Source organism: Mustela nigripes, chromosome 1 (genome assembly GCF_022355385.1).
Source record: "Mustela nigripes isolate SB6536 chromosome 1, MUSNIG.SB6536, whole genome shotgun sequence".
Taxonomy (NCBI): domain Eukaryota; kingdom Metazoa; phylum Chordata; class Mammalia; order Carnivora; family Mustelidae; genus Mustela; species Mustela nigripes.
The window spans coordinates 268658437-268684836 of NC_081557.1; the positions used below are offsets into that span (position 1 = coordinate 268658437).

General features: G+C 48.6%; 1 protein-coding gene across 4 annotated transcripts in view; it reads right to left on the minus strand.

Annotated features, from left to right (window-relative positions):
* Nucleotides 1–650: 650 nt before the first annotated feature.
* RASGEF1B (RasGEF domain family member 1B) overlaps nt 651–26400 on the minus strand; it is a 418493-nt gene continuing 392743 nt past the window's right edge. For all 4 annotated transcript variants that reach the window (XM_059385844.1, XM_059385834.1, XM_059385854.1 and 1 more), the window contains 13 exons: nt 25349–25531; nt 23506–23628; nt 22794–22931; nt 16958–17170; nt 16247–16321; nt 14822–14917; nt 14602–14704; nt 12898–12977; nt 11595–11690; nt 6632–6727; nt 6149–6272; nt 4676–4748; nt 651–1572 (listed from right to left, as the gene is read on the minus strand). In XM_059385844.1, coding sequence (XP_059241827.1) covers nt 1548–1572; nt 4676–4748; nt 6149–6272; nt 6632–6727; nt 11595–11690; nt 12898–12977; nt 14602–14704; nt 14822–14917; nt 16247–16321; nt 16958–17170; nt 22794–22931; nt 23506–23628; nt 25349–25525 — 1419 coding nt within the window. In that variant the 5' untranslated portion in view covers nt 25526–25531 and the 3' untranslated portion in view covers nt 651–1547. The remainder of the gene's footprint in view (nt 1573–4675; nt 4749–6148; nt 6273–6631; nt 6728–11594; nt 11691–12897; nt 12978–14601; nt 14705–14821; nt 14918–16246; nt 16322–16957; nt 17171–22793; nt 22932–23505; nt 23629–25348; nt 25532–26400) is intronic.

The following is a 26400-nucleotide window of genomic DNA, read 5'->3' on the forward strand; positions in this document are numbered from 1 at the left end:
ATGCACCCGTTCCCACACCTCTAAAGGGGGGCTGGTGATCCACTAAGCGCGTGCGGTGCCCGGCCAGTGCTTGTTATTCAACGCGTGCTCCGACCCCTTTCTAGAAGATAAATGTCTACACACGTACCCCGGCGGGCCTCTTCCTCCAGGACAGACACGCTCACGCCGGTCACTGAGCTGAACTGCTCGGACAGCCCCTCCCCCGGCCCCCCACGACCCCATCCATAAAAGAAGAAAGAGACGCCACAGCTCCGGCGGGGAGTGTAAGATATATTGACGGTTGTAAAGGGACAACTTGGCGACACGTTCGGTCTGCGGGGAAGGCGTGCAGCACACACACATGCTCTGTTTTGGGAAACCGCGTCATTAAGTTCTCAGATACGTCTCTGGTTTTGAACATGGTGTTTTGTTTTCTTCATTAGCAGTTTACTACTCTACAGTTTCTCCTAGAGTAAACACACAGGATGGCTGTTTGCAGAGCAAGGACAGGCTTATTGAGATGTTTAACAAGGTGAACTACTTCACAATTAGATCGACCTTTGAGTTAACAGCAAGATGTTTGTCATTTGTTTTCCTTCACGGCCGCAGTGGAGGCGCAGGTTCACGTGTTTAGTCACCAACAGACTCCCAAACATAATGAAAAAGAACAGTCTGCTCAAAAAATTAAGTTGTAATTAGGCCATGGGTTTTTTCCAAGACTCTTAAAGTCAGATAATTTAGATTTACAAGAGGGAAAAAATAGGCATGATGGAAAACTAAGTAACAAAACAGCTACTGAAAAATACATCTGTAGAACACAGTGGTCAGTTGTAAACAGCTCAGAAGGCAGAGAAAACCAACAGTCCTTCTAGAACGCAAGCAGTCCCACGACAGTCTGCTGCTTTTTTCCCCAGTGGCTATTTTCCAACCATAGTGTTGAGCTTCATTATATTAAATAACTTATATGGGTAAAAAGGAGTTTGCTAACCAGCAGCCAACTCAAAATCTTGTGGGAAGAGGGAGCAGAGGAACCGGAAACGCAGGAAGCGCAGCACACACTGCGGGGAACCGACGTTGAGTCCGCGCTGAACCCGTCTTCCCGCTCCGGGCAAGGCCCTGGAGCTCAAGTCCGGATCCACAGCAAAGGTTTTCTCCCCTCCCTCCTCTCCCTTCTTCACTTAAGTTAAGGAAACACGGGCTTCCTAAGAGCCAGCCCTCAGCTGGGCAAGTCCCATTAGCAGCAAATGTTCAAGCAAAAAAAAAAAAAAAAAACACCACAAACACACACAGAAGAAAGCTCCATCCAGGTGCAGAGCTGTGATTCACATGGAAATTCCAGAAGATGAATCACGGGCCGCGCCGGCAGAGAATTCTTTCTCAGGCGTCTTCCGTGAACATCTCCGTCTCCCAGAGTCCCAGTCATCCGCCGGCCATGGGACGCGCGTCCCCGTCTGCCCGGAGCCGGCCTGCTTGCGGGGACTACGGGACACTCTGCAGAACTGGGTGCGGGAGACGCAGCCCTCGGAGGTCCACGCGGCTCAGCGGCAGCCACGGTCAGCGCCCGCTCCTCAAACTCTGCCTAAGAGGCTGGACCTGAAGAACAACAGACGACAGTGAGACACGGGATGCGACGGCGGACTCGGGTCTGGGTTACAGTGTCCCGCCCGGTACCGGTTCCACCTCTCCTAGGCCCCGAGTTCGATTACGCAGAGTTAGAGAGAGGAAGAAACGTTCACGTCTGCACTGGTCTGGTCACAGGTGGGCTTACTCAGTAGAGAAGCATCTGCCCATTCCAGTGCCCACGGAAGGCATTTAAACAGCCAGGGACAAGACCGGTGTCCACCCCCAGGTGGATGTTTGTCATTGTCACTGCTGAGCCCAGGTGACTGGCGCCAGCGCCAGCAGGAAAAGCGTCTATGGGGAGTCTCCTGACTGCCTTCTACGTTAGAGTGATACAAGTTTCAGGTAGGTACTATCAGCCTAGAACAATTAGCCTTTGTGTCCACTTAACACGCAGCTTTGCAAACGATCATGGCCTATTTTCCTTGTCCTCTTGGTGGCTGCTCCAATTTGGCCAACACCTGCCGCAACCCGACATCCTTCCCCAGCGAGGCAGGAGCACGGGCCCAGCGCCGCAGCGGGCATGGAAGACCCCGTGCTTGCCCTCGAGGGGCTTACGTTGTCATCGGGGTAAGAAGCAGGGCACTAAAAATCGCCCGTCGGCTTGGAAGGGGGGAAGGCGTCTGCCTTGTTCTCCGTCGGAGGAGATACGGATCAGAGACGGGAGGCAGTGCGGAGGGGCTGGAGACGACCCAGGATGTGGAAAGGGCGCAGTGAAAGTCTGTTCTTCGAGGCTCCATAAAAACCACTCCCATGGAGAAACTAGTGTGTTGTAGAAGAGCATCTTCCCTGTGTCTCTCTGCAGATCTCCCCACACACCGTTCTCTCTCTTTGGGCTGAGGTGGCCCCTCGGAGAACACTTCCCAGAAGTGTCGCTACTGAGCACGTTAGAGCGGAGCACAGCCGCGGGCAGACGCATGGATTTGTCCCGGAGTTTAAGCCTGTACAGGGCACCCTCTTTTTCACTTCCCATTTCTAAACTATCCACTCACGTCTCTGTTCACATTTCAAGCAATCGAACGTTAACCGTTACTGTATATTGTGTGTCCGGTACATGTAGATATGGGAAGAGGTCGTGCAACTCGGTCTTTAGTTTTCGCTGTCAGCGCTCTGACTTTATGAGCCCTTCCGACTAAGCTCTGGCCACGAGGAACGCGGCGTAAAGAATCACAACCAGAAAAGCCTGGACAAGACGCATGTGGGAGGCTCGGACCATTAACGTGTCTGGATCCCACAGGGAAGGCTGACGCCAGGTATCCTGTAAGTGCGGCCGCTTTCCCGGCTTACCAGTGCCTACAGATCGATACAAGTCACGAGAGCTAAGCTCTACTCGGGGCCCGTATCAACTCCAAGCTCTTAAAAACAATTGGAAAGGGAAGTAAAAAGAAGAAGAAACACGGAAAGCAGGGAACAAGGAGTCAGTCCTTCCTAAAGCTCTCACCCAGCACTGAGGAGTGCCCCAAATATCCGTGAACCCAACAGAGTATATGAAATTTTAATATAAATATGTCACTGGCAGGCCCACAGTTTATGACCGTCCACCTGCGCGCCGGCCCGCAAGCCTGCTAACGTTCCCCTGACGCTGGGTGTCGGCGCACCTTCTTCTAGTTTGTGTCTGGAATAAAAGAAACCAATCGCCAGCGCCTGGGTGGCTCAGTGGTTAAAGCCGCTGCCTTCGGCTCAGGTCATGATCTCAGGGTCCTGGGATCGAGCCCTGCATCGGGCTTTCTGCTCAGCGGGAAGCCTGCTTCCTCCTCTCTCTCTGCCTGCCTCTGCCTACTTGTGATCTCTCTGTGTCAAATAAATAAATAAAATCTTTATTTAAAAAAAAAAAAAAAGAAACCAATCGCTCACCCATCCCCGTGACGAGCTCTAAGCATAGCGATTCCACTGTCTCCGGACCGCATCCGTCCTCATGTGCGTCCAAATAAATCACACAAAACCAGATCTAACTGAGACACGCTGCTTCATGAAATGTGGCCCAGTGTCAAGTGAGATGAAGATTCCCAAGGACTCTGGGAAGAGGAGAAACGTGCTCGTCGGCCTGGTACCACAGGGCACATGTCCCAGCGTCTCTCAGCAGAAATACAAATAGAGCACTTCTGACTATGGGATTAATGTATCCTGGGCTACTTTACTTATTAAATATCTCAAATGGTTAAAATATACATTGACCTATTACCTATCCTGGTTTTTTGGAAAATGCATCGACTTGAAAATGCCAGTAGATTAACACAATTCTTTAATTTGAATAGATACTGGATCATGTTTAAAGTCCCAGTTTCTGGGGTGCCTGCCTGGCAGGCTCAGTCCGTTGAGCGTCCACTGGGTTTCTGATCAGGTCACAATGTCAGCGTCCTGAGGCCAAGCCCTGCATCAGGCTCCGTGCTCTGCTCGGGCTTCTCTCTCTCTCCTTCTCCCTCTACCCCTCTCCACCTGCTCCAACAAGCACATCTTCAAAAGACAAAGTCCTAACTTCCTCCTTCTCTCAAACCAAAATGGGGACCAAAATGCAGTCGCCAAGAGAGTGACACACTCAGACTGACTGAACCAACCGGTACTTGGGTCTCATCACAGTCAAATAAAATTTTAGTGTTTGTTAGGACTCTTCAGAAACCGAGTCTGAACTTGTTATCTCTTAGATGAAGGGAACGAGACGGTGCTCCCTCTACCGTTCACACTGCGCGGAAAACAACGAGGAAGAAGGAAAGCAGAGTCACCGCACGCGCGACGGCAGAGTCACCGCACGCGTGACGGCAGAGTCACCGCACGCGCGACGGCAGAGTCACCGCACGCGCGACGGCAGAGTCACCGCACACGTGACGGCAGAGTCACCGCACACACGACGGCATAAACAAATGGAAGGCCATAAAACTGAATGAGGGCAGGGAGGGTTTTCAGCCGCGAAGATTCAGGAGACAAGAGAAAAGAAGCAGAGAGCACCGGAACACAGGAAGGACGTCCCACAGAAAGGACTGGAACACAGGAGGGACGTCCCACAGAAAGCACGTGGCTTTCCTCCAGTAAGTCCCACGCAGCCCGTCGAGCGGCACAGCGATGAGAAGCGCAGACTCACCGTAAGGACTTCCATCGGTCCTTCTCTATGTGATTTTCAGGTCCTTCACTCTCGTAGGAAGCCAGGTAGAGCGCTGCAATCAACCAAAGTAAGAGCGCGTGAACACTGAGGCCTTCTCCTGCGCACCACCCCCGCCAACACCCCGTTCATCAGCTGAACCCGAAGCAAGACTCTAGCATGTCATCTACCACTGGGAAGCACCCCGGTTGCTGTGAGAACACAGAACATCACTTGGCCTGACTGACCATCTCAACAAAATCCAAGGGGCCAGGGCACCTGGGTGGCTCAGTTGGTTAAGCGTCTGCCTTCGGCTCGGGTCATGATCCTGGAGTCCTGGGACTGAGTCCCACATTGGGATCCCTGCTCAGCGGGGAGTCTGCTTCTCCCTCTAACCTCTCCCGGCTCAGGCTCTCTCTTTCTCTCAAATAAATAAATAAAATCTTTAAAAAAAAAAACAAAAACAAAAAGGAAAAACCCCCAAAAAACAAAAAACAAAAAAACAACTCAAGGGGCCTCTGGGCCAAAAAGGTACTTAATTAACTGAAGTTTCTGAGTTTAACAGCTTTCAAACGCAAGCCACACGATGCTGCCACAGGCTCACATCCACGTTCTTTATGGGGGGAGGAGGTTCTCTCCTGCTAGCCTTGATTTTTACAAAAGCCTTTCTTAGCTATAAAGCCAGATTTTCCAGTCCACTTTTTCATTCTTCTAATATTTTTTTCTTTAGTTTTAAATCAAAAACAATCTCACTCAAAGATGTAAAAGCTCGGTATTAACCCCACGTGTAGGGATTGTGAACGCTCAAGGCCCCTCTGGGATGGGTAATGTCAAGTGTGAAGCACACGTCGGTCAGGGTCACTAACAGCACCGATCTGCTACGAGAAATTACTAACACCACTGAGTCCCAAGATATTAGAATATAAAAGATCGAAAGAATAAGTCCCTCAGTCTTTTATAAAGTTTATCTCTCTTCTCATCATTTTTTTTTCAGTATAGACAATCACTGTTTCTGCCTAAAATTCATTAACATCTTAACAGGTCAAGATTTCCCACTACTTCTCCAAATAGCAGCAGGTAGCGACTCTTTTTGTTTGTTTTTCAAATAACTTTTAATGCCAACGTGCCACAAACAGAACACCTTTGTCCTCCAGTGAAGCAAGTTTCAAACAAGGTGGGGAAAACATCCTTCAAAGGACTGTCCCCATGTGTCCCCAAAGCTTGGCAGCGCTAGGATTACAGGGAATGTTTAAACACAGAAACAATCTGTTTGTGGGTAAAGAGTGAGGGCCTGGCCAGTACTTTAGGGGCACACCACGTGGTTCCCTGCGCAACAGAAAACTCTTCAGGAGGATGAGTTCAGAAGACAGGCCTCATGTTGGTGACGGGCCAGACCAAGGCCCACTGTACCCGCGCGTGTCCCAACGGCAGGCTGCGGGATGTGGGGATGGGCGGCTCGGCCCCGAGACCACTCACCGTCCTCACTGAAGACCGGCACCGTGAGCAGATACTGCAGGATCTTCCGGTCCCTCTCAAACGGACACTCCACCTGTTTCCACGTCATGAACTCACTCACTTGTTTGGCCAGTTCCCAAAATTTCTAAGAAAAAGAAGAGTTGAAAAGCGGTCACGAAAATCATGGGCATTCCACGGGTGTTTCTTCCCCCTCTGGCTTCGAACCAACTGAACTACGTGACTTTCTTAATCTCATACAAACTAGCTCTAGGTATCTGTGCGGAACAGGTAAACATCTACGCACATCCCTCCAGATAATTATTAATAACAACCCTGCAGCTAATTTATTCTACTCGGTCCTCGGGAGCGGTATTTCCTTACAAAACAACAGACAGAGAGAAAACTTGGTTCTAGAACTTCAGAAGCGACGCAGGCGGCCTGGCCGGGAGGGAGTGTCCCCGGGCCGGCTTCTCCCTGCGCTCGGATCCCGCGGCCTCCCCTTACCTCGAAGTTGACGTGGCCGTTCGGAAGGCGGTTGGCACAGCCCTCGTTGAGGAAGTAAATATCTTTGATTAAAAGACTGAAGAATGGTATCACGATCTAGAGAAAAGAAAAGAAAAGATTTAGGTTTGCTCGGGCAAATAGGTATTCAGTCTCTCATGGAACAGTACAAGGGTTCCTGGCGGCCATCAGCAACTCACTAACAGGCAACAGTGAAGGAAGACACAGTGTTTCACTCGCCGCCCGTGACAGCACTTTCCTCCCTTGCATAATTCTGCTGAAGCTGCAAATGCTAGTAATAACCAAACCCCAACAGAGACAATAGGCATTAGGAGGTGGAGGCTGTGGAGCTTTTGCAGTCTTCCCCACTGCCGTGTCATAAGTGTAAGAATCCTCGTTAGCATCAAGGGAAGAGCTATAAGAACTCTGGCTTTTCAGTTAGCAATCCCTGAGGTCGAGCAAAACACGAAAAGAACCTGTCACTGCAGGTATCTTCAGATTTTACGACGTGGGACCCACTGCCCCACTAGAAATCTGTCCTGCTGTATCCTTTAGACTTACATGTCTTAGACCAATCTCTTTTGAGATGAACATTTTACTCTTGAAGATATCGCTCAAGATAACATGAGAGCTCAGGGTTGGAGGTCATGGTTGCTGCAAACTTGCTATTGGGTAAACCTGGCCTTTGGCAGAGAACAAGCAGGCACCTGTTCTCGTGGGAAATCACCTGGGCAGAACCTTGCACAACATGTTGTGAGATGTGTCCAAGCGCGGAGGAATATAAATGTGTCTGTTAGAATTAATGGCTGTTTGAAAAGCAGTAAACCTCCAGTAAGACGTTCCTGCCTCGGGTCTTTGATTTGATGAGGCGGTATTTAATTAACCTAAAATAATCATCTCTAAGAAACTATCTTAAATCCTGTGAAGTCCATAATGAACAAAGAACAAAGCTCAGATACTATAACTTCCACCTCTTCTCAAGTGCCAACAAGTTTTTACAGATTCTAAGTGTGCTGCAGCGCGCAACGCTCCCCACACGAGCCGTGGGCCCTGCTGTTCACCGAAGAGCACGTATTTGAAGTTTCCCTAAGCCTGTGACTCACGGGGCACATCCACCCCAGAGGATTGGGATCCCTGGAAAACAGGCATTTGGGCTCACACACAAAAATATGAGGTATCACTTTTCACTTCTAGAGGTAAATTCAGATGTCCCCCAAAGTCATTTAAAAAAAAATAAGCCTGGGTTATTTCTTTATTGCATTGGTCGCTGGAATAGCCCAAGTGAATCCGTGGCTTTGAGTGTCTTTGAGTCACTTGCAGTCATTGCGATGGTCTGTAGAAGCCTCTCGGTCAAGATGCCCTCACCCCTTCCCCTTCCAAGATCACCGGTTAATCCTCTATTATTTGAGGGCTAAACGGCCGTCATAACAACGGAAAGGCACGCCCAGGACCGCACTTCATTGAAAGGTTTCGGACCCCGCCGGGCCTCGGCTTCCCGCAGCCCCACGGTTTACCAGCAGTGCAAGCCGGGAGTCTACACACGGCGGCCTGCCGTCCGGCCCAGGCCCTCCACATGTTGCCAGGGGCCACGCATTTAACATTTTCAAATGGCTGGAAAAATATCAAAACAATATTTCAAGAGCATGAAAATGACAGGAAATTCAACTTGCAGTGGCCCGACAGCCTCATTGGAAAAGAGCCACACTTGCTCACGCACCTACGTGTCGTCTGTGTCCGTTTCTACATCTGTGCGTCACAGCGGAGTAGCCGCGTGGCCCCCAGAGCCCAAAATACTTGTGACCTGACCCTGGACGCGAAAACTCTGCTGACCCCTGATGCAAGCTTAACATACTAAGAAACATAGTTTCCTCACCTTAACATGGGAACAACAGTAACCACCACACTGACTTGTGGTGAGGATTAAATAACACAGGTCTGACCTCAGGTAAGCTCTCCCCAAAAGCCAGTGGGGAGAAAGGGGAAACCACGACTGATGCACCTTTACGTTAACAAGGACGTATCAACACAGGGAAATGGAGACTCAGTCATAATCAAGATGTGGCCCTTGCACAGTGTAAGAGTTTGAAGCAAGAATTTTCTTTATTCTCAGTGCTGGGCTGTGAAAGTCACGTGGTGTTGAGCGTTCTGTCTCACACGGATATCGTAAACGTCTCATGACCCCATGTCATGTGCCTCCAGCGGAGGCTCAGGGCTACACCTTACGGAATATTCACACTCATGGTGCCCCCAAGATGATCCTATATATACAGAGAGAGACAGACTTCACGTAGAAGAGAGAGCATCTGGTATCTGTCTGACTTATTTAACTCAGCATAATGTCCTTGAGGCTCATCTATGTTGTCAGAAATGGCAAGATTTCATTCTTTTTCATGGCTGAGTACTACTCCATCGTGTGTAGCGATCCCAACCTCTTTACGCATTCACCCACCGATGGATCCTCAGGTTGTTTTCCTGTCTTGGCTATTGTAAATCCTGCTGCAATAGACACATGGGTACAGAGATCTTCTTGTTTTCTTTGGATAAAAGTCAAAAGTGGGACTGCTGGGTTGAGCCCTAACCAACGGCTTGCATCACTCTACCAAGAACACAGAAATGTAAGTGATCTCCCTTCACGGCTCTGTTCCTTACACCCATACGCCTTCAGCTTCTACATTACTCACAGACAGTTCTCTTCGTATCTGCAGCCCCTACAACACACCTAACACAATAAAAATCAGGAGATTATAAGGGCTTCGGCTTCCCAGGCACTAAGGTAGACATACGGGTTGCCAATAGGAGGGAACAAAAGCTCCGGTTTCTGGGAGGTTTTTGGAGATCCTGCCAATGGTGCCTTTAGTGGGAGAACTTCTCAAGTGATAATGTTTTCTAATTCACTTTCAAAATATTCTTTTTTTAAAAATTTTATTTGTTTAAGTACTCTCTACCCGCAATGTGGGGCGCAAACCCATAACCCAGAGATCAAGAGCCCTATGGACACTTCAGCAACTGAACCAGCCAGGCACCCTCTATCAAAATATTCTTAATTCAGAAACTTAGCAAATATGCTTTATAGACACAGTCAGTTTCATGCCTTAGAAATGCATGCTGTTGAGTGGGAACCAGTTCCCACAAACATGGATGGAATGGTAAAAGGATTTAAAACCATATAATCATATAGGAAATGGCGAAAAACCTGGAGGCAGGAGTACCCATAGGAAAAGTAGCTGTTTAAAGATCATTTAAGGGCCTCCGTGCAGAAGACAGAATTGATGTGTTCTAGGATATGATCCCTAGAGATGTGCCACCTTGGTCACATAAACTTACCATCTGAAAGAATATTAAAGATGCTATTACCCGAACCGTGTTGCTAGGAAGATTTATAAATTACTTGGGAATAAAGAGAGTTTCTCCTCACTTCAAAAGAGGAAAAATAAACCCCAACCCTCCTGAATAAAAGATGTGTTTTGCCCAGAAATGTTCTCATTCACAGCCTTTGAGACCAATTGTGAAAAATGGCATTTTTTTTTACGGTGGTGATTTCGTTTGTTTTACGAACGAGAGAGTGCAATTCAGACTCCCACACAGAATGGGTTTGTAAGGACAGCAAAACTACAGCAGGCAGAGTTTATGAAATGATTAAAGGGTAAGTACTTTGGACTGTTCTCTGGAAAAAGCTGTTGGGGAGTCCCAGAAGTCTAGTCTTTCTGGGGGGCGGGACTTCAGAGTGACTCTGGCCGGGGCGCCCTGCTGGAGGTTGGGGTCGTTAGCCTCCTGGCTCTCCTGGAGGGTCCCGCAGAGGCGGCCTCGCACCCCGCTGGGGACTGCGATGAGAGGATGCGGCCCCCCCGGTGCTGATTTCCTGAAGCCGAAGCAACTTCTGGTTAGACTTTTCCTCAGTCTTGCCACAGGACTGCTGAGACTTGAGCAAGTAAAACCTAAGAGCTGGTCCCTCCGTCCGGCTCAGCTGAGACCGTTTCCCCTGCTTCATCTCCTCTCTGACCTTGTCTCTTCAAAAGCTTTAACTATTGGGTTCCCAGCATCTGTCCAATGTTACCAGGACGGACACTCTGGACTTTGTGGAGAAGCAGGTCAACCTTTCCAAAAGGCGCTTCCTCTTGTGATTTGTTTTTGTTCCGGATCACCGAGGCCGGAGCTTTCTTGCAGAAGGGACTGAGGTGTCCTGCAGTGTTTTTCACCCTCATTCCTAAAATTTGCTTGACTTAAAAGATGGACAGAATCTACGCGAAATAGATTTTCCTCAAACAACCTCGTCAGCCCGTTTACCGTAAGCAGGTACTGACGTCACAGATGACACGATCTCCAAACGTCAGAAGGACTGTTCCTTTTCACCTAAGAGATAGGACACTAACATGGGCCGAGAAAGGACCCGCAGAGTCGAGCGTATGACAGAGCCAGGACTGTGAGGAACTGTTCAAGGGGCGAGCAGACAGAGCACGCACCACTCGTCTCTCAGACATCACCCCTGCACTTCCCGCCACCCCTGCCGCCCACACACCCCCCTAGAACCAGCCTCACGCTACAGCGGCCAACCTCCTTCCCGCAGACAGATGACGTAGCCACGGGAGGGAAGTTAATTCGTGTAAGAAGAACGGTTATACTCCGTCAGCTACCTTGGGCCGAGCTGAAATGTCTGTTTTCCATTAAATCAAATTACTCTAATGCTAGCCGTCATCTTAACACATGACCTCATTTATTGCTTGAAGAACAACTCAAACATAGAACAAAATGATCATTTAAATAATGCAGTAGCAACACAGTACTGTCCGTTTGAAACGGACACTAACACGGTGCCTTCCTCTAGCATTGCCCTTCTCCACGGGCAAGGCACAAACCCTCCCGCAGTCTCGACTTCTCTCCTGGATCTGAAGCTCAGAGCAGGAGTTCACGGTGCATTTTAATGCCACACGTGGTAACTAACATGAATACAACTCCTGTAGGCACGTACCTTCTCTCGGCTGCTGTGAGCCGTTAAAGACCTTTGCGCTGCCCCACGAAGAGCTGTTCGGTAGTTGTAGAAATTACTGGAAGGGTCCATCTGATGCTGCCCACAAAAGAGAGAAGAGTATTAATCTCTTACTTCCCACCAGCACAAAGTCGGCAAGACCATACTTTGAACCCTACATAACACACTGTGATACGTGAGGGGGGCCCAGGGCGCGTCGTGGGTTAAGTGCCCACTCTTGGTTCCAGCTCAGGCCCTGACCTCAGAGTCACCAGATCGAGCCTGCTCAGGGCTCCAAGCTCCGCGTGGGATCTGCTTGCATTTCTCTCTCCCTTTCCCTCCTCCCTACCCCGCCGTCTCTTTCTCTCTAAAATAAGTAATAGATCTTTTTTAAAAATTGCAATAGTTGAGACAACTCATTAAGGATAGGAATGACCCCCTCCTACACACGCAGGCATAAAACCCATCAGAACACACATTTTTTCTTTGCTGAGGTTTGATTCATTCACGTAAGCTGAAGTTGGCTTCAAATCAACAAGGTCAAACCTAGACCAAATTCTTTCCAGGTTCACCTTGGAGATTCGACTTAAAACTGATAACAGAGAATCAGAAACTAGCCTAGGAAACCACTTCCAGGTTTTACTCAAATGTTAACGAACCAGTTGCCGGTTGGCCGTGCATAGCGTACTGTCTTACCAGAAGGAGAAGACATTAGACAATAAGAATAAAGGCATAATAATGCAATACATCAGTGCTGCTTCCCAATTTGGAGAAAACTTAGGAAAGTGCATTTTTTAATTATCTCCCAAGACCACTGATTCAAAGGACCAACATGCCAAGGTGATAACGACATTAGTATGATCCAAACACAAATGCCTTTCTGGACAGCTCGTACTATTCTCCGAATCACCCTGCAGAGCCTTTGCGCAGGTTAGCTAAATCTGCTGAAAGATGGCGCGGGAGTATTTCTATAGAGATGGGAACTCTCCCCCGGGACACTGCAAATGCAGGACGACAGCCGGCCCGAGGCAGAACGCCCAGTGGCTCAGGACCCAGACTCCATCCTGGCAAACAATAGGGTGTAGCTCACAGGCCGCTATTTCTTCAGCCGGTTCGCCCCAAGGTGGACCCTCTGTCTACGAAAGGGCCGGGCTACAACCCCGTCTCTCCTCCCCTCTGCCAGTCCTGACCCCTCCCTTCCCTGCGTCTGTAAGGAGAGACGGGCTTTCTTCCCTAGAGGGACGCCCTGATCAAGGGCAAAGCTCACACAGAAGAATCTCACTTTCAAGGCCCCAACTCCACGTACCTCAAGGACATCAAACTTTGCAGTCTTCACTTTAGCCCATGTTTTTTTCAGTCGAGACACGGGGCTCATGTTCATGCCGGCTTCCCGTTCGGAACGGAGTGGAGACGGGAGAAAAGGTTGAAACAGACAAGTAAGAGAAGTCATTCGAAATCATGCTCCACAAAAGTGTTCATCACTAAGTGCAAGTTAACTTGATAAAAAAAAAAACACCCGCCAGTTTTCCGCAGTAGAAATACCGTCTCATACCCCACCAGTAACACGACTTCCTCCTTCTCCTCATCTTCACCAATATCTGGGTCACACAGTCCTTTTTTTGTTTCTTAAAGATTTTATTTATTTATTTGACACAGAGAGAGAGATCACAAGTAGGCAGAGAGGCAGGCAGAGAGAGAGGGGGGCTCGATCCCAGGACCCTGAGATCATGACCTGAGCTGAAGGCAGAGGCTTAACCCACTGAGCCGCCCAGGCGCCCCTCACTCAGTCCTTTTAATTTCAGTCATTTCAATGTATAAAATGGTTTTACACTCTGATTTTAATTTGTATTTCTCTGATGACTAATGATACGGAGCACATTTTTATGTACTATTATCTATAATATAACAATAAGTATACAAAAGCAAACTTTTGTGACATATCTAAGTATCTGCCCTGTTTTTCACTGGGTTTTCTGTGTCCCTATTGATTCACAGGGTCCTTTATAGAGGCTGGATGCAAGTTCTTTTTCAGCTGTCATATATGACAGATACTTTCTCCCAGGACATGGTGTGTCTTGACATTTTCTTAGTGGTATGAGGGAAAAAATTAAGTGAACTTCTACCGCCTATGACTGTGGACTTTCGGGTCCCTGATTTCATGGTCTTTCTGCTCACTATTTTCAAGAAGTAAGCCAGATAAAAAGCCAAAATGTGGTATTTTTTAGTGAGAAAACAAGGAAAATCATGTTGAAAAGAAAACGGAATTCAGAACTGGTGAGGGGGAAGTTATCGGCATCAAAAGCACTGAATCACATCTGGTAGATTCTCCAACTTCAAACTGACTCTGACTCTAGAGGGTCCAGTAAATACTCAACTATTTATTGACTACCTAAAATGTATAGGATAAACATATGATTTATCCTATAAATAGAGTATTTTCAAATGAAAGAGTCACTATCAGTAATCGTAGCATGACTCGGGCACTATGTTTATAGGATGAATGACTATAAACGAATGATTACTGGTGTTAAGATCCCCATGTTACAAAGAAGGCGCAAAGTTCGTCCACCAGGGTAATATGGGGTTGCAGGTGTGAGTCCTAGGAGCATGGACAGTCACAAGATCCCGTTTCTCGGGCCACCCTCCGGTGCATGCTGCTAACATCATACCACGCAGTCTCAGATCATACATTTTTATCATGCTTGACCACAAGCTGCCCGAACACTTTCTAAATCCTCCTTTTAGACGAATCTCTCCCTCATGAGTTTCTATCGGTAAATATTCAGAAGAGGACAAGCTGCCTGGCCGTACTCCGTGAAGGCACACACGTCAAACAGAATGTGCGCTCTTGTACGGTGCTGATATTTAAAGCATTCAGAACATTCTAGAACAACTCAGGATTCAAAAGTAGAGTTTTGATTAATGAAACTGTACTACGTGTGCATTTTTAGTGGACACACTTCCCAGGACCTCACAAGTGAAGGACCCGTGCCTTCCAGAAAACACTCACAGATTATGGCCATCAGGGAATTGAAGTTGCCGATGTTGAAACACTCCCGAGCTACGTCGATGAAATACTCGATCATCCTTGCCCGATGCTTCTTCTTCACGGGCTGTACAGAGACGGGGAGAAAGAGGGCACTGATCCAACACGCGGACCCAGCGGGTGTAAAATAAATACGAGAAGAATAATAGGGAGCGCGCGGAGAAAGGGAGAACCCGTTTCTCACCATGCAGATCTCGGTGGCAACCAGGTAGCTGAGCCGGTTGAACCATTCCACATACGCCTCCAGGTTTCGGGTTTTCTTCCGTTCACTGTAGCAGCTCTGGGGAGAGCAAAGCGAGCAGATGAGTTGGAGACCAAGAGAAAAGAGCGGACTGGGCTCTCGTTTCTGTCAGGCATGGGCCTTTAGTCCAGTTACGGAGTGAGGCAGCCTTCCAAGACAAGGGGATGGGGAGGAGGGAGAGAAAATCACTAACATTCTGGACTCCCTTCACAGAAATACCAGCCTCTTCCTACGGTCCAGTGAAACCCATAAGATCTAGTCAGAGACATACTCTGAAGTGTTCAAAATGGGGCCCTTCCCCCCAAGAAACCAAGTCCCTCTCGGTGGCAACTGTCTTCCGAAGCACAATCCTAAGGGGTTTTGGCTGCGCTCCAGAGCAACCTGGACTGACGGGTGCCCTGGGAATGCTGCTAGCGACATGGCGAGGAGAGGCTGAGAGCCGGGGCTGGGATAGTTTCTCTTAAAATGCAGTCTAGGACAAAATTTCGGAGCATCATGTAGCAAGAAGCGAAACATCTTCCAAGCGAGGTGAATGAGAGTCTGGGCCGTCCCGGTCCTTAGCAGGGCGAACGGCTCATTACTCAAAAGCGAAAGGAGTTCAGCTCATCTTGGCGCTCAGGGCCAAGCCTGAACAGGGTGACTGCACTCCTCTTTCCTTCCTTCCAAAAAAATCCAACAAACAAAAAAAGTCCACTAGCCTCCTACTGCAAAGCCTAATCCTTGCTTCCTGTACTGAGGGAAGCTATTCTAAGGCCGGAAAACAGCTGTTACCCCTAAGTTCCAAAGGGGGTTTTCACTAGTGGATGATCCAGTCTTTGTCTAACAACTCGAGATGCTTCTGGGCCACTGGGGAACCACTGGCCATGTGTGTTCACCGATCTTACATCCGTGCGTGTTCACACGTGGCTCATTCGGGCAAGAGCCTGTCATGAGGGATTGACCTTGAAGCCAGCAGCAAAGCGACCCTTACTCGGCTCACTGCATGTGGGTCCTGTCTTCCCGCCCCTGTGATTGCTGAGTCACCAGCGGAGCATTCTCTGGTACTTTTTTCTGACTTAATCTGCTAAAACCATTACGCCTTTATCTCCGACCTTCATCACCGCAAATCCTGTGTCTACTTGCTTATTAAATTTCCCAATAAGGAGGAAGAAGAGGCTAGGGTTTGTGACAGGGTAAGAATACGGTGCCGGTGCTTGGAGACCAGGCTTCAGAAACACGCGATGAATCAGACGTGGCTAATGAAAAAAACACCTTCTGACTGTAAAGCCTAAGACAAAATAATTCCAGGCTCTGTCTCTTGCATCCACTATCACAGACTAAGAAGTCCCATTTCCAGTTGCAGAGCTGACCTCTAGGTAGTCCGATTACCTTGTCATTGTCCAAAGGGTCCTTCTGCACAAACGCCTGAACAAATTCTTCTGGCCCAATATAATTGAGCCTTTCCTGAAACACCAAACCAGCAGATCAATGTTAGTAAAGAAAATGAAAAGAAATAAACTGTTAACTCCTTCTGTTGACTTCTGGCATGGCCTCCACTTTTTATGCAGCTTCTAAAAATGAGCCTTTAACCCTAAGTACTGTCATCCCCTTCGCGATCTGAGCAGAGGCAACCTTCTGCCAACGTCAGTGCCACACGGCATAGTGAAAGGCTGGGCAAGCCATGGAAACGGAGAGCGCAGATGGGGAGGTCGGTCAATCTGCCCTTCCGTCTTGCTTGCTAGTGCTTAAGCGAATTTCCCAGGGCGTCTGGGTGGCTCAGTCGGTTAATCATCTGCCTTCAGCTCGGGGCGTGATCCCAGTGTGCTGGGATGGAGCCCCACGTCAGGCTCCCTGCTCAGCGGGGAAACTACTTCTCCCTCTCCCCCTGTGCTCTCACTCTCAAATAATAAATGTATCTTTAAAAAAAAAAAAAAAAAAGAAGTGAATCCCCTGAATGTCAAAAACATTCATGTTCAAGGTCTAAGCAAAACATAGCTACCGCCCATAGCACTTCCCATTGGGTCACGCTAACAGAGTCTCCCGGGACGTGACTGCCGACAACGTGTGCGTTGCCACAGCAAACGGTGACAAGGACCTTACCAGCTCGATGTGAGTCAGCTGCTGAGCCAGAGTGTAAGGGTCACTGCAGACGGTAATGATGTCCCTCTGAATGGACTGGGGCTTGGTCTTGAGAACCGTGAGCCGATCCGTGGACGTGGAGCTGATTTTGGCCAGGACTTCCTCGTACTGGCTGAGCGTGGCCAGTTTGCGGACCAGACCCTGAATCATCTGATGGACGTTCTTCCGGTACGTCTGCGGGCAGAAGCGCAGGATTACGCTCACTCTGCATGTGGACCGTCCGCCCGAGGCAAACTCGGGCCTGTGCTCCCGGGCGCTGGAGAAGCCGCGGGCAGCTACGGGACAACCGAGCCCAGCTCCTAGAGTCCGAGAAGGACACATCGCCCATAGGGGCCTTTTCAGACCTGGAAAGTGAGCTCTTTGCTCAGGCTGCTCTGAGAGGACGATTCAGGCTGAGCCAGGAAAGCCCCACAGCGACACTTTGATGAGCTGCTGCACGGAACTAAGTGCGCCCTGGGCCGGCATAGGAACGCCCCGCCCCGCTTCACCCCGCGCAGGCTAAAGCACCCTGGTCTCCGCTCAGAGCAGCCTCGTCCTAAGGCTTCTCCGCCGGGTCACATTCTTGATCTCCATGTGCCTCTCGCGCCCGGTCTTGGTCATCTATAAGCGATGCCAGCCGGACAGAAAAGACCACGATCACCCCTTCCCCCCGCCCCGGCCCGCACCTCACTCTGGCCTTGCACAGAGGACGCGGCTGGCGCCAGGAGGCAGAGGATGTTCATTGCTGGCACCTGACCTGCACGTGACTCACATCCATTCCTCTGCACTCCTGAGTCAGTGCGAAGGTTCGCGACCAGCCGGGCTCCCCCACGTGGCGGTCCTCCCCGTGATGCTCTCACGGCGGCCGCACTATCCGCGGCCACGCTGCACGACAGCCACAGCCCTTAAGACCAATCGGTTTCCAAAGCAACTCACGTATTCGAGACAGTGTCAGTCTCTTGATTTTTTAGAGCACTCATGAAGTCAAAGAAATAACTTCACAATCAATCCATCCCCAGGGGCCTGTCATCAAGACAGAAGCTACGGCTTCTCTTCTTCTGCCTCGTCTCGCCCCAAGACTGCCACGCAAACGACCACCCCTGTAGGTAAGTGACCTGAGAAAGGCCCCCACGCTAACCCGGTCCTTAGGTCAGCGCCTCCGAGGAGGGCCGCCCCACTGAACTGAGAAAGGCCTATGGATATGTGCGTCTACTTAGACCCTTTTACAAGGTGTTACCCACTATTACTTTCTGAGATTAATTGTTTGAAAACTGAATGGCATCTTACCTACAAGTACAAGAGCCTTATCATGTCACAGAGGCAACCCAGTGTACTGGAGCAAATTACAGAAACTCAGACGGACAGATCCCTGCATACTTAAGGAAAATCCCAAATGCATCTGGAAATGACCGATTCTTACTTAGTCAAGGCAAAAGCAGCTTACCCAGCCTTCTTTTTCTTTTCTTTGTCTCCACTTGTCTGGAGCATATTCTACTTAGTTCTTTAAACTGGCCCGCTAGATCACCTCTTTTTTTCCTTCTGTTATTCACAGACCACCCTAAATCATTAATGAAATACCCCAGTGTTTAATAAGTTGAACCTTCAAAAAATCTATCTTCCACCCAGCATGAACGTTACCAATTTAGAAGATGTGATCTATTTGGTAATATGCTTGTCCCCCAAAGAAAAATGTCTTTTTCTTTGGAATTTGAAGGAGCTCGAGACTGAATTAAGGGCTAATTAAATTCCTCATGGTGGGGGGAAGCTGGGGACAGGGGAGGGGCAAAACGGGTGAAGCTGGTCAAAAGGTACAAACTTCTAATTACAAAATAAATAAGTCCTGGGCACGTGATTACAGGGACTATAGTTAATAATACTGTATTGCATCTTTGACACTTGCTAAGAGAATGGGTCTTAAAGTTCTCATCACAAGGGAAAAAAATTCTGTAACTGTGTAGTGATGGATGTTAGTAAGACTTACTGCGATTACTTCACAATCTATGCAAATATCAAGTCATTAAGTTGTACACCTGAAACTAATACACTGTTAGATGCTAATTAGACCTCAGTGACAACAATAAATAAAAATAAAATAAATCCCTTGTCCCCATCTCCCTCGCTCTTCTGCTTTCATTATTTTCAGTTACATTAAAAATCTGTGAACTTAAAATGGTCTCTTCACCCTGTCCCAAATGTCATACCCAACATTCCCGGGGGATGCTGGTATGTAGCAAAGCATCAGGATCTATGCTCTACTGGCATAACTGGTGAAAGATTGTTTTTTTTTGGGGGGGGGGGATATTAACTAGCTTTATTTTTATTTATTTATTTAACTTAATTTCTTTTCAGTGTTCCAAAATTCTTTGTTTAGCACCACACCCAGTGCTCCAGGCAATACGAGCCCTCCGTAATACCCACCACCAGGCTCACCCAACCCCCCATCCCCCTCCCCTCCAAAACCCTCAGTTTGTTTCTCAGAGTCCACAGTCTCTTAGTCTACACTTTAAAGTATACTTTTTTAAGGGAAGCGGTTGAGGGATGTACAGTCAGGGATTCAGCTAGTGAGCGAAAAGCAATAAGCTATAAGGGGAACATGTATACAAGAGGGTGTAGGGTAAAGCTATTCGAATAATGAAGAACGTGTGTGTGTGTGTGTGTGTGTGTGTGTGTGAGACAGACAAAGAGACACACAGAGAAAGAGCGTATGCATGTATGACCTCTTTTAAGTTTCCTGCTGCCATTTGAGTCCATTCCAAGCTTTGTGTTGTTGGGCGTGCTTCCTTACTGAGTCATGAATTGCTAAATATGCACTTACTCTTTTTTATAACTTCCAATGCCAGTGACAGTAATTACCTGGCAAATAAAGATAGAAGAAAGACCAGCCCCTTAAGGAAGAGAAAACTGCCTTCTCCCCACTACAGTCCCTTGTCACGGAATTCAGTCATTAGCTCCATTTCATGTTTCTTGTGGGCAAGTCCTAATAAACCACTTCATTTGGGGCAAATCCCCAGGGGGAAACATATTAAGCCAAATTATGCAGAACTGTCCCAGCAGATTCAGCAGAACCCGAAAAAATCATACACAGGGTGCACCTGGACTCACTGACTGCCAAAAAAAACCCCTAAAGTCTCAGGCGAGAAGCAACAAGTCTCCAGCCAAGCCCACGCTCCTTCCTGCGGAGGGAAGTAGGTGTTTTTCTCTTCCAGCAACTGCATAGTTCGCTCCTTCATTCACGCGCAGGCTACTGAGTCCCGACGCAATGCCGGGCACTGAGCTCGGAGTTAGGGACGCTACGATGAACAGAGCGGGCACCACGAGTCAGCGGGGGGAGAACAAATAGTAAATTAAAAAGCAAGTAATTCCCAGCCACAGGGTGCTCTGAAGAAAGCGGGGGTGAAAGCCCACAATGAGGGTGTTGCAGGGACTGTGGTTGGGTGGTGAGGGAAGGTGTCTCTCTGAGGACAGCACGCATCACACGATCTTAGAGCCGACCCGGGTGTCAACGCAGCACAGTTGCCTCTTCGATTTGCAGGGATAGAGAAGTCAAGGAATCTGGGGAACCTGCCGGAGCCCGCACAGATCGACCAGATGCCAACAGAGGCCAATTCCGAAAACAGGACTAAAGGGGCCAAAGGAACGGCCTCTCCCTGTAAAACCCAACCGGATCAAGGCAGGGGACACGTGGCTGCTCAAGCCCTGGGTTCGACCTGGCTTACCTTCTCGTTTCCTCTTTTCACTCAAAACCATCTGACAACCTCAAGGTTTATCAAGGATTTGTATTAACAGAGGAGTGCTCACAAGAAGCCGGTTCAAAGGCCCTGGGGCCCTCTGACTTCCTCCCAACACTTGAGGGGCTTGAACCTGACCAAAAAACCAGACAGGACCCAATCGGACTGACACAGATATAAGTGATCTCCCTCCCTGACCACCGCCACACGACAAGCAAAAGGCCACCCATCAGACACTTTCAGAAGGGTAACTTTCTATCTGGAAAAGATTCTTCAGGTGTTCTTTGGAAAAGATCAAGCGACCATTCCTACCTTTTAAAAAAGGCAATGGGGGAAGGTCAGTTGACTGACCTATCAAGTTAGGTACCTAAAGTACAACTTAACTAAATGTGGTACTGACTGACTCCAGACTCGGGACTTCTTACAAGATAAAGTCCTTATGGTGCCACTGATCTTTTGAGCACCTTGTCCTACCCTGAGTTCACTGAACCAGGACTGATGCTGCCCAACAGACACAGGCTGGTGTAAGAGCAGCTAGAAAAGCACCCTGCGGCACTGAACTTCTGCCTCTGTGCGTGGCCGACCCACCAATTCATACCTGGCTGGACCCCATCACAGGCAAACCGGCAAAATAATCTTAACAGTCATAACTTGCAAAATGACTCAGGAACCCACTCACTCAGCCTCACAGATAAACCACAGCCATCTGGATCACCAGGGTTCAGTACATCACACAGGAGCAGCAGAAGGGTTAAATCCACTCTCATGAGGACATAACTGCAGGCGAGTCAAGTTTGTCAACTGCAAATCTGAAATAATTTTTTAAGGCAGGGGGAAGGGTCTTCAAATAGATTCACCAGAAGCAGACACAACAGAGGGCGTCTTGTCACTGATCTTTACAGCGTAGCACCAAGGGAGTGCGTTCTCAAGGAAGGTCACTCCAAAGGGAAAATGCATTTCAAGACGAACAAAACACGACATCTCTCCAGTGGCCAAACGCTCTGTCCATCTTTCCCTGCATGGAAGGGCTGTATCTGCGCCCAAGGGCTCTGCCCCCAGGAGCTCACTGGCTACACAGAAGCTACAAACACACCCTTGCCCAACAAGCTTCAGCACAAAATACCAGGCCTCCAGGCCTCCTTCAGAGAGGATCACCCTTCTTGATTTCATAGCTAGTTAGCTCTTGTCAAAGGCTTGGTGCAGGGAAGTAGTATTTATGACAGAGTATCCAAGAGACTCACTGTTCTCCACCCACCCTAGGTACTAGCCTTGAACCAACTTCCGGCCACCAGGAGACTTGGATCTTTTCCTCTTTGTCTTCTCCTCTCCAGAAGAATGACCTTTGCTAATGACACAGGAATCATACAGCCTCGGTTTTTTTGTCAAGGAGCATTTGTTATAAAACCTACACAGAGCAGTCTCCCTGATCTCATTCTGTGCCCCCTGGATAAAGTTCTCCATAAGAAAGTTCTTAAAATTTCATTTCATCTCATGCCCTGAAGAACTAGTAAGCTCTCTTTCCTGATGGTGAAAATCCCATAACCAACTGTATTTCTCTTTTACCCGAAGTTGACGCCGAAACCGCAGCCGTCCTGTCCTGCTAGTTGCTTCCAGACCCTGTGTTTTCTCCCTTCCGTGGTTACAAAGGGTCTATTTCTGATGTATCAACACACAACTTATCATCTGTTAATACGTTACCAGGTTATTTACGTTGTATCCATTTGTGTTTAGATCTATTAATATGACGTGTATTATCGTACATGCTATGTAACTTTCTGTGTCAAATCTTTCAGAAGGAAGAAAAGTACAAGTAAAATTAAAACACCCTGCAGCATGAACCCTACGTGTGAATGGACATGAACGTACCCCCGGATTAATCACGTAAAATTCCAGATGATAACCCTTCCAAGTGGGATTATGTAACCCTCCGCGTTCCGCACACCAAACGGGCCCTGAAGCGATGTCGAAGATTCACCCAAAGGCAACACAGAAAGGAAGATGTGGAGACGGCGATACATAATTCAGCACCGGTTCCCACCGAGGCTTGGCCTGGAAATGCAAGTGCTTTCACTAAAACTCAGGACACCAACCTCCTCGCCGCTGGCTATTTGGTGAGCCAGATCCTTCAAGTTTCTCATCATTCTTTCATCCCGAAAATCATAAGGAAACGTTTCCGTCCATTCCGTCAGGAGCTGAAGGATTTTGGGTGCAATTTTTCTTATCTGGTTCTGGAAGAAAGAGCACATCTCGTTCAGTGATCTCTATCACCACAGACGGTGTCACATCTCTAACTGAACAAAGTCACTGGTAAACGTCTCCTGTAAAGTCTTTGGGCTTGAAGAAGTCTAGTCCCCCTCCCCCAAGTCAATGCCAAGTGGCACCAACTTCAGGCAGCATCTAGGGCTCTTCCATGGCCGTGAACTTAAACTGTGGGGGCTGGCTTGTTTCGCATGAAGGACATGATGGTTTATTTTTTAAAAATTCTACCATACTGACCATAGTGTCCGGCACATACACTGTGCGGGCTTTTCTCTTGGGTAGTAACATTGCAGTATTTTTATATACTGAAGTGATTCAACAGGACCAAGAGCGTTCGAGAAACAAAGATCTTAGATGAAAAGGAACACTGATTCCGGTGTCCGAGCCTCCACCGTGTTCTTTATGCCATTCCCCGTTGCCCTGGCACAGCCGTGACCCCATTTATGCCCTTCAGCGCGGGGGAAGGGAGCCAGCTTCACAACCTCTAAGTGACAGAGTTACCAAGCCCAACAGAGAATAGTAAAGTTCAAGGCATATCATTACCTTGTCACTGCTGGGATCACTTGGTCTCTGGTGCTCAACACATAAGTGGCAAACTTTGGCCATTAACTCATACGGATGCACGAACAACCGAGAACTGAGGAGGAAGGTAAATATGTACGTTCTCTGCAGCGAGAGGAAAAAAAAAACCACCGTGGTCACATTCTCTCTGAGACTAGTATCTCCCCCATAGTTTACACATCTTATTTCATTAAGTTCTCTCGATCAAAGCTAACACACTGCAGTTTCATAAAATAATGCTTCGTAGTAAAACACCTTAAGACGGATTTTTCCTTTGCCTTCTGATATACCTCTTCCCTTCAACCACACTAGAAATAACAGAAGTACAAGATAAGTTTATCTACCGAAATGATTCAAAGCACACTTTCACGTCCCTCCCTCTGGACGCCAGGACACCAGGACACATAACTCACTCTCGCTAAGGAGAATGAAATTCAGCCCAGAGACACTTAAAGACATTGACTTAAAGACACTTAAGACACTGACTTAAACAGATCACCCCTACAGAATCTTGTTCTGCGTCCAGATGTTATGGTAACTCAATGGAAACCACAAAACACACCCAGCCCACAGCAGCTCAAGGATTCTCCGGTGCGTCTGGTGGGCACCCAGCAGAGTCTGTCCGCTGGGGCTAGAACATTCAAAGGCGGGCTTTCAAGTAATCTGCTTACTCGCTCGGAGGCTAAGCAACTTGATAAAACACAATATCACACTGTATACTTTTTCTTAACTACATTGTCTCCCAAGAAGCCAGTAATGAAGTAGGGCCTATTTGCTCTAACAGTTTCAGACTCCCAGGGAAAAGAAAAATCCAGGGTTGTTTTTCATTTTGCTTGGGTTATTTTTTTTACCCCCGCCTCCCCACTTGGGCGCCGTTACTAGCTCATAAACACTTACAGGGCTGAACAAGGGATTCCTTTTACTTCTGATCACAAGTGTTCCCTGTGTGGCAACATATTTCACGACGCTATGCAACAAATCGCACAGAGAGATAACTCACAGGGAGAAACACTGTGGTGAGCTCCGGCGGCAAGCACAAACTACCCTCCGCGCACCAAGGTCATCATTATATTTATAAAAACATGTGACTCTGTGTCTAGATGGTTTCATGAACTCCTTATCAACAACCAGCCGCTGTCCAGTAACAAGGGGCAGCTCCGGCACCAGCGAAAACGGGGAGAAAACACCACGTGCCCAGAAACAGAGAAACCTAGGTTTGATGCCGATGCTGGGCTGAGACCGTGTGCGGCTCACTCCGCTTTCTGAATTTCAGTGCTCTCCACTCTGGCCTCTTGGAATTGCCGTGGAGAGTGAGAAAATGGAAGTGACTTCTCTAGACTAGAAAGTATTACCCAGGTAAAGGCGGGCTACCAAAGTAAAGCACATGAACCGCATCTTGAATATGCCTGTTGTTCCCCTTTCTAGGAAGTCTTCCTGTCCGACCTCACTTTCCTCAGTATGGAGATGGTCTTGGAAAGAAAACAAGCGTTTAAGTATCCTAGGAGTATGCACTGTCTTCCGGCGTTTCTATGCAAGGACAAGGTATATGCATGAATTAAACCTACAGATACCTCACTTGGATGGTATCTGGCCATCTACAATGTGGTACCAGCCCCGAGAAGAAACTCATCAAAATGTGAATCACACGCAGGCTCCACTGGATCTCAAAACACTCAATAATCAATAGGCATTTTCTGACTTGAAAAATTCTTAGCAGCCCAGACACAGTTCAGCAGTATCTGGGGTCCCTGCCCCCCTACCCCCTACGTTGTAATTTCCTGTAACGACCAGCAGGGATGCGCTTCCGAGGGATGGGGGTACCTACGTCCGGATAGTAATCCACGTTGGGCACCAAGTGCTGGATGAGCGCTTCCAGAGACCCGGACAGGAGGTTGTTGTCGTGGTAGCACAGGCCCGCGCAGCCGGCCTCCGCCGCCTGGTACAGGTTCCGGTTGTAACCGCTGCTGTCGAACATGGCCGAGAAGGGCGGCGTCTGAGGCATGCTTCCCTACAAGGGATATAAAGGGAGAAAACGCAGCGTCAGTAATATGCTGTCTGGAAGGAAAGTCGCTTTCACAGCCATGAGGGAGCAGGTAACTTTGAACACAGGTTGGGAGGGAACAGCAGCGCCATCAGAACGCAAATCGCTCCTGGAGGAACACGCGCACTGTCCGGCTGAGCACAAACTCATTCAGTCCGATGCCGGGACATGCTTAGATCAGAGGATCCAGCTTGGATCTGAGTTCGAGTCTCCGGCCGCCGCATGCAGACATCAGTCCTTCCCGTGGAGGATGGAACTGGGCTTCGTACCGCCTGGTCTCACAGAGCCGAGCGCCGGCCAGGGGAGACCGTGCGAGCCTTCGAAGCTGCTGGGAAGACTGAGCATCCCGTGTAGGTGACGCCGGACTGACCCGGGGTGTAGCAGGAGATAAGCAGGACAGAGGCTGCAAAAGTGAAATCGTAAGAGAGGCCCAGACTTCAAGTACTGTGTGTGTGTGTGTGAGCGTATGTGTGCGCGCAGGTGCATGTGTGTTTACAGATGCGTGTATGTAAATCCAGACAGTCAATGCTGACCCTCCAGCTTCCCCCGGGAGGTCTGACACAGCCGATTTTCACCCATTTGTGTCAAATTCCTTTGGGGTGGGGGCTCTATAAAGCCTCCGTTCTCAGCAAGCGCGTGGGCCGAGAGGCTCCTGATTTGGGGGACAGGAAGCGGTGCCAGTCCTCTCCATTCACATGCTTTGCGGCTCACAGAGCCCTTGTTCGAGGGGCTCAGTAGAGGCCAGAGGCTATTAAGTCGTGACTGGGATTCCTAGGGACAGAGCTCGGGACCGAGAAGAGACTGTCGTTTTCGGGCAGCATGTCTGGACAACGGAG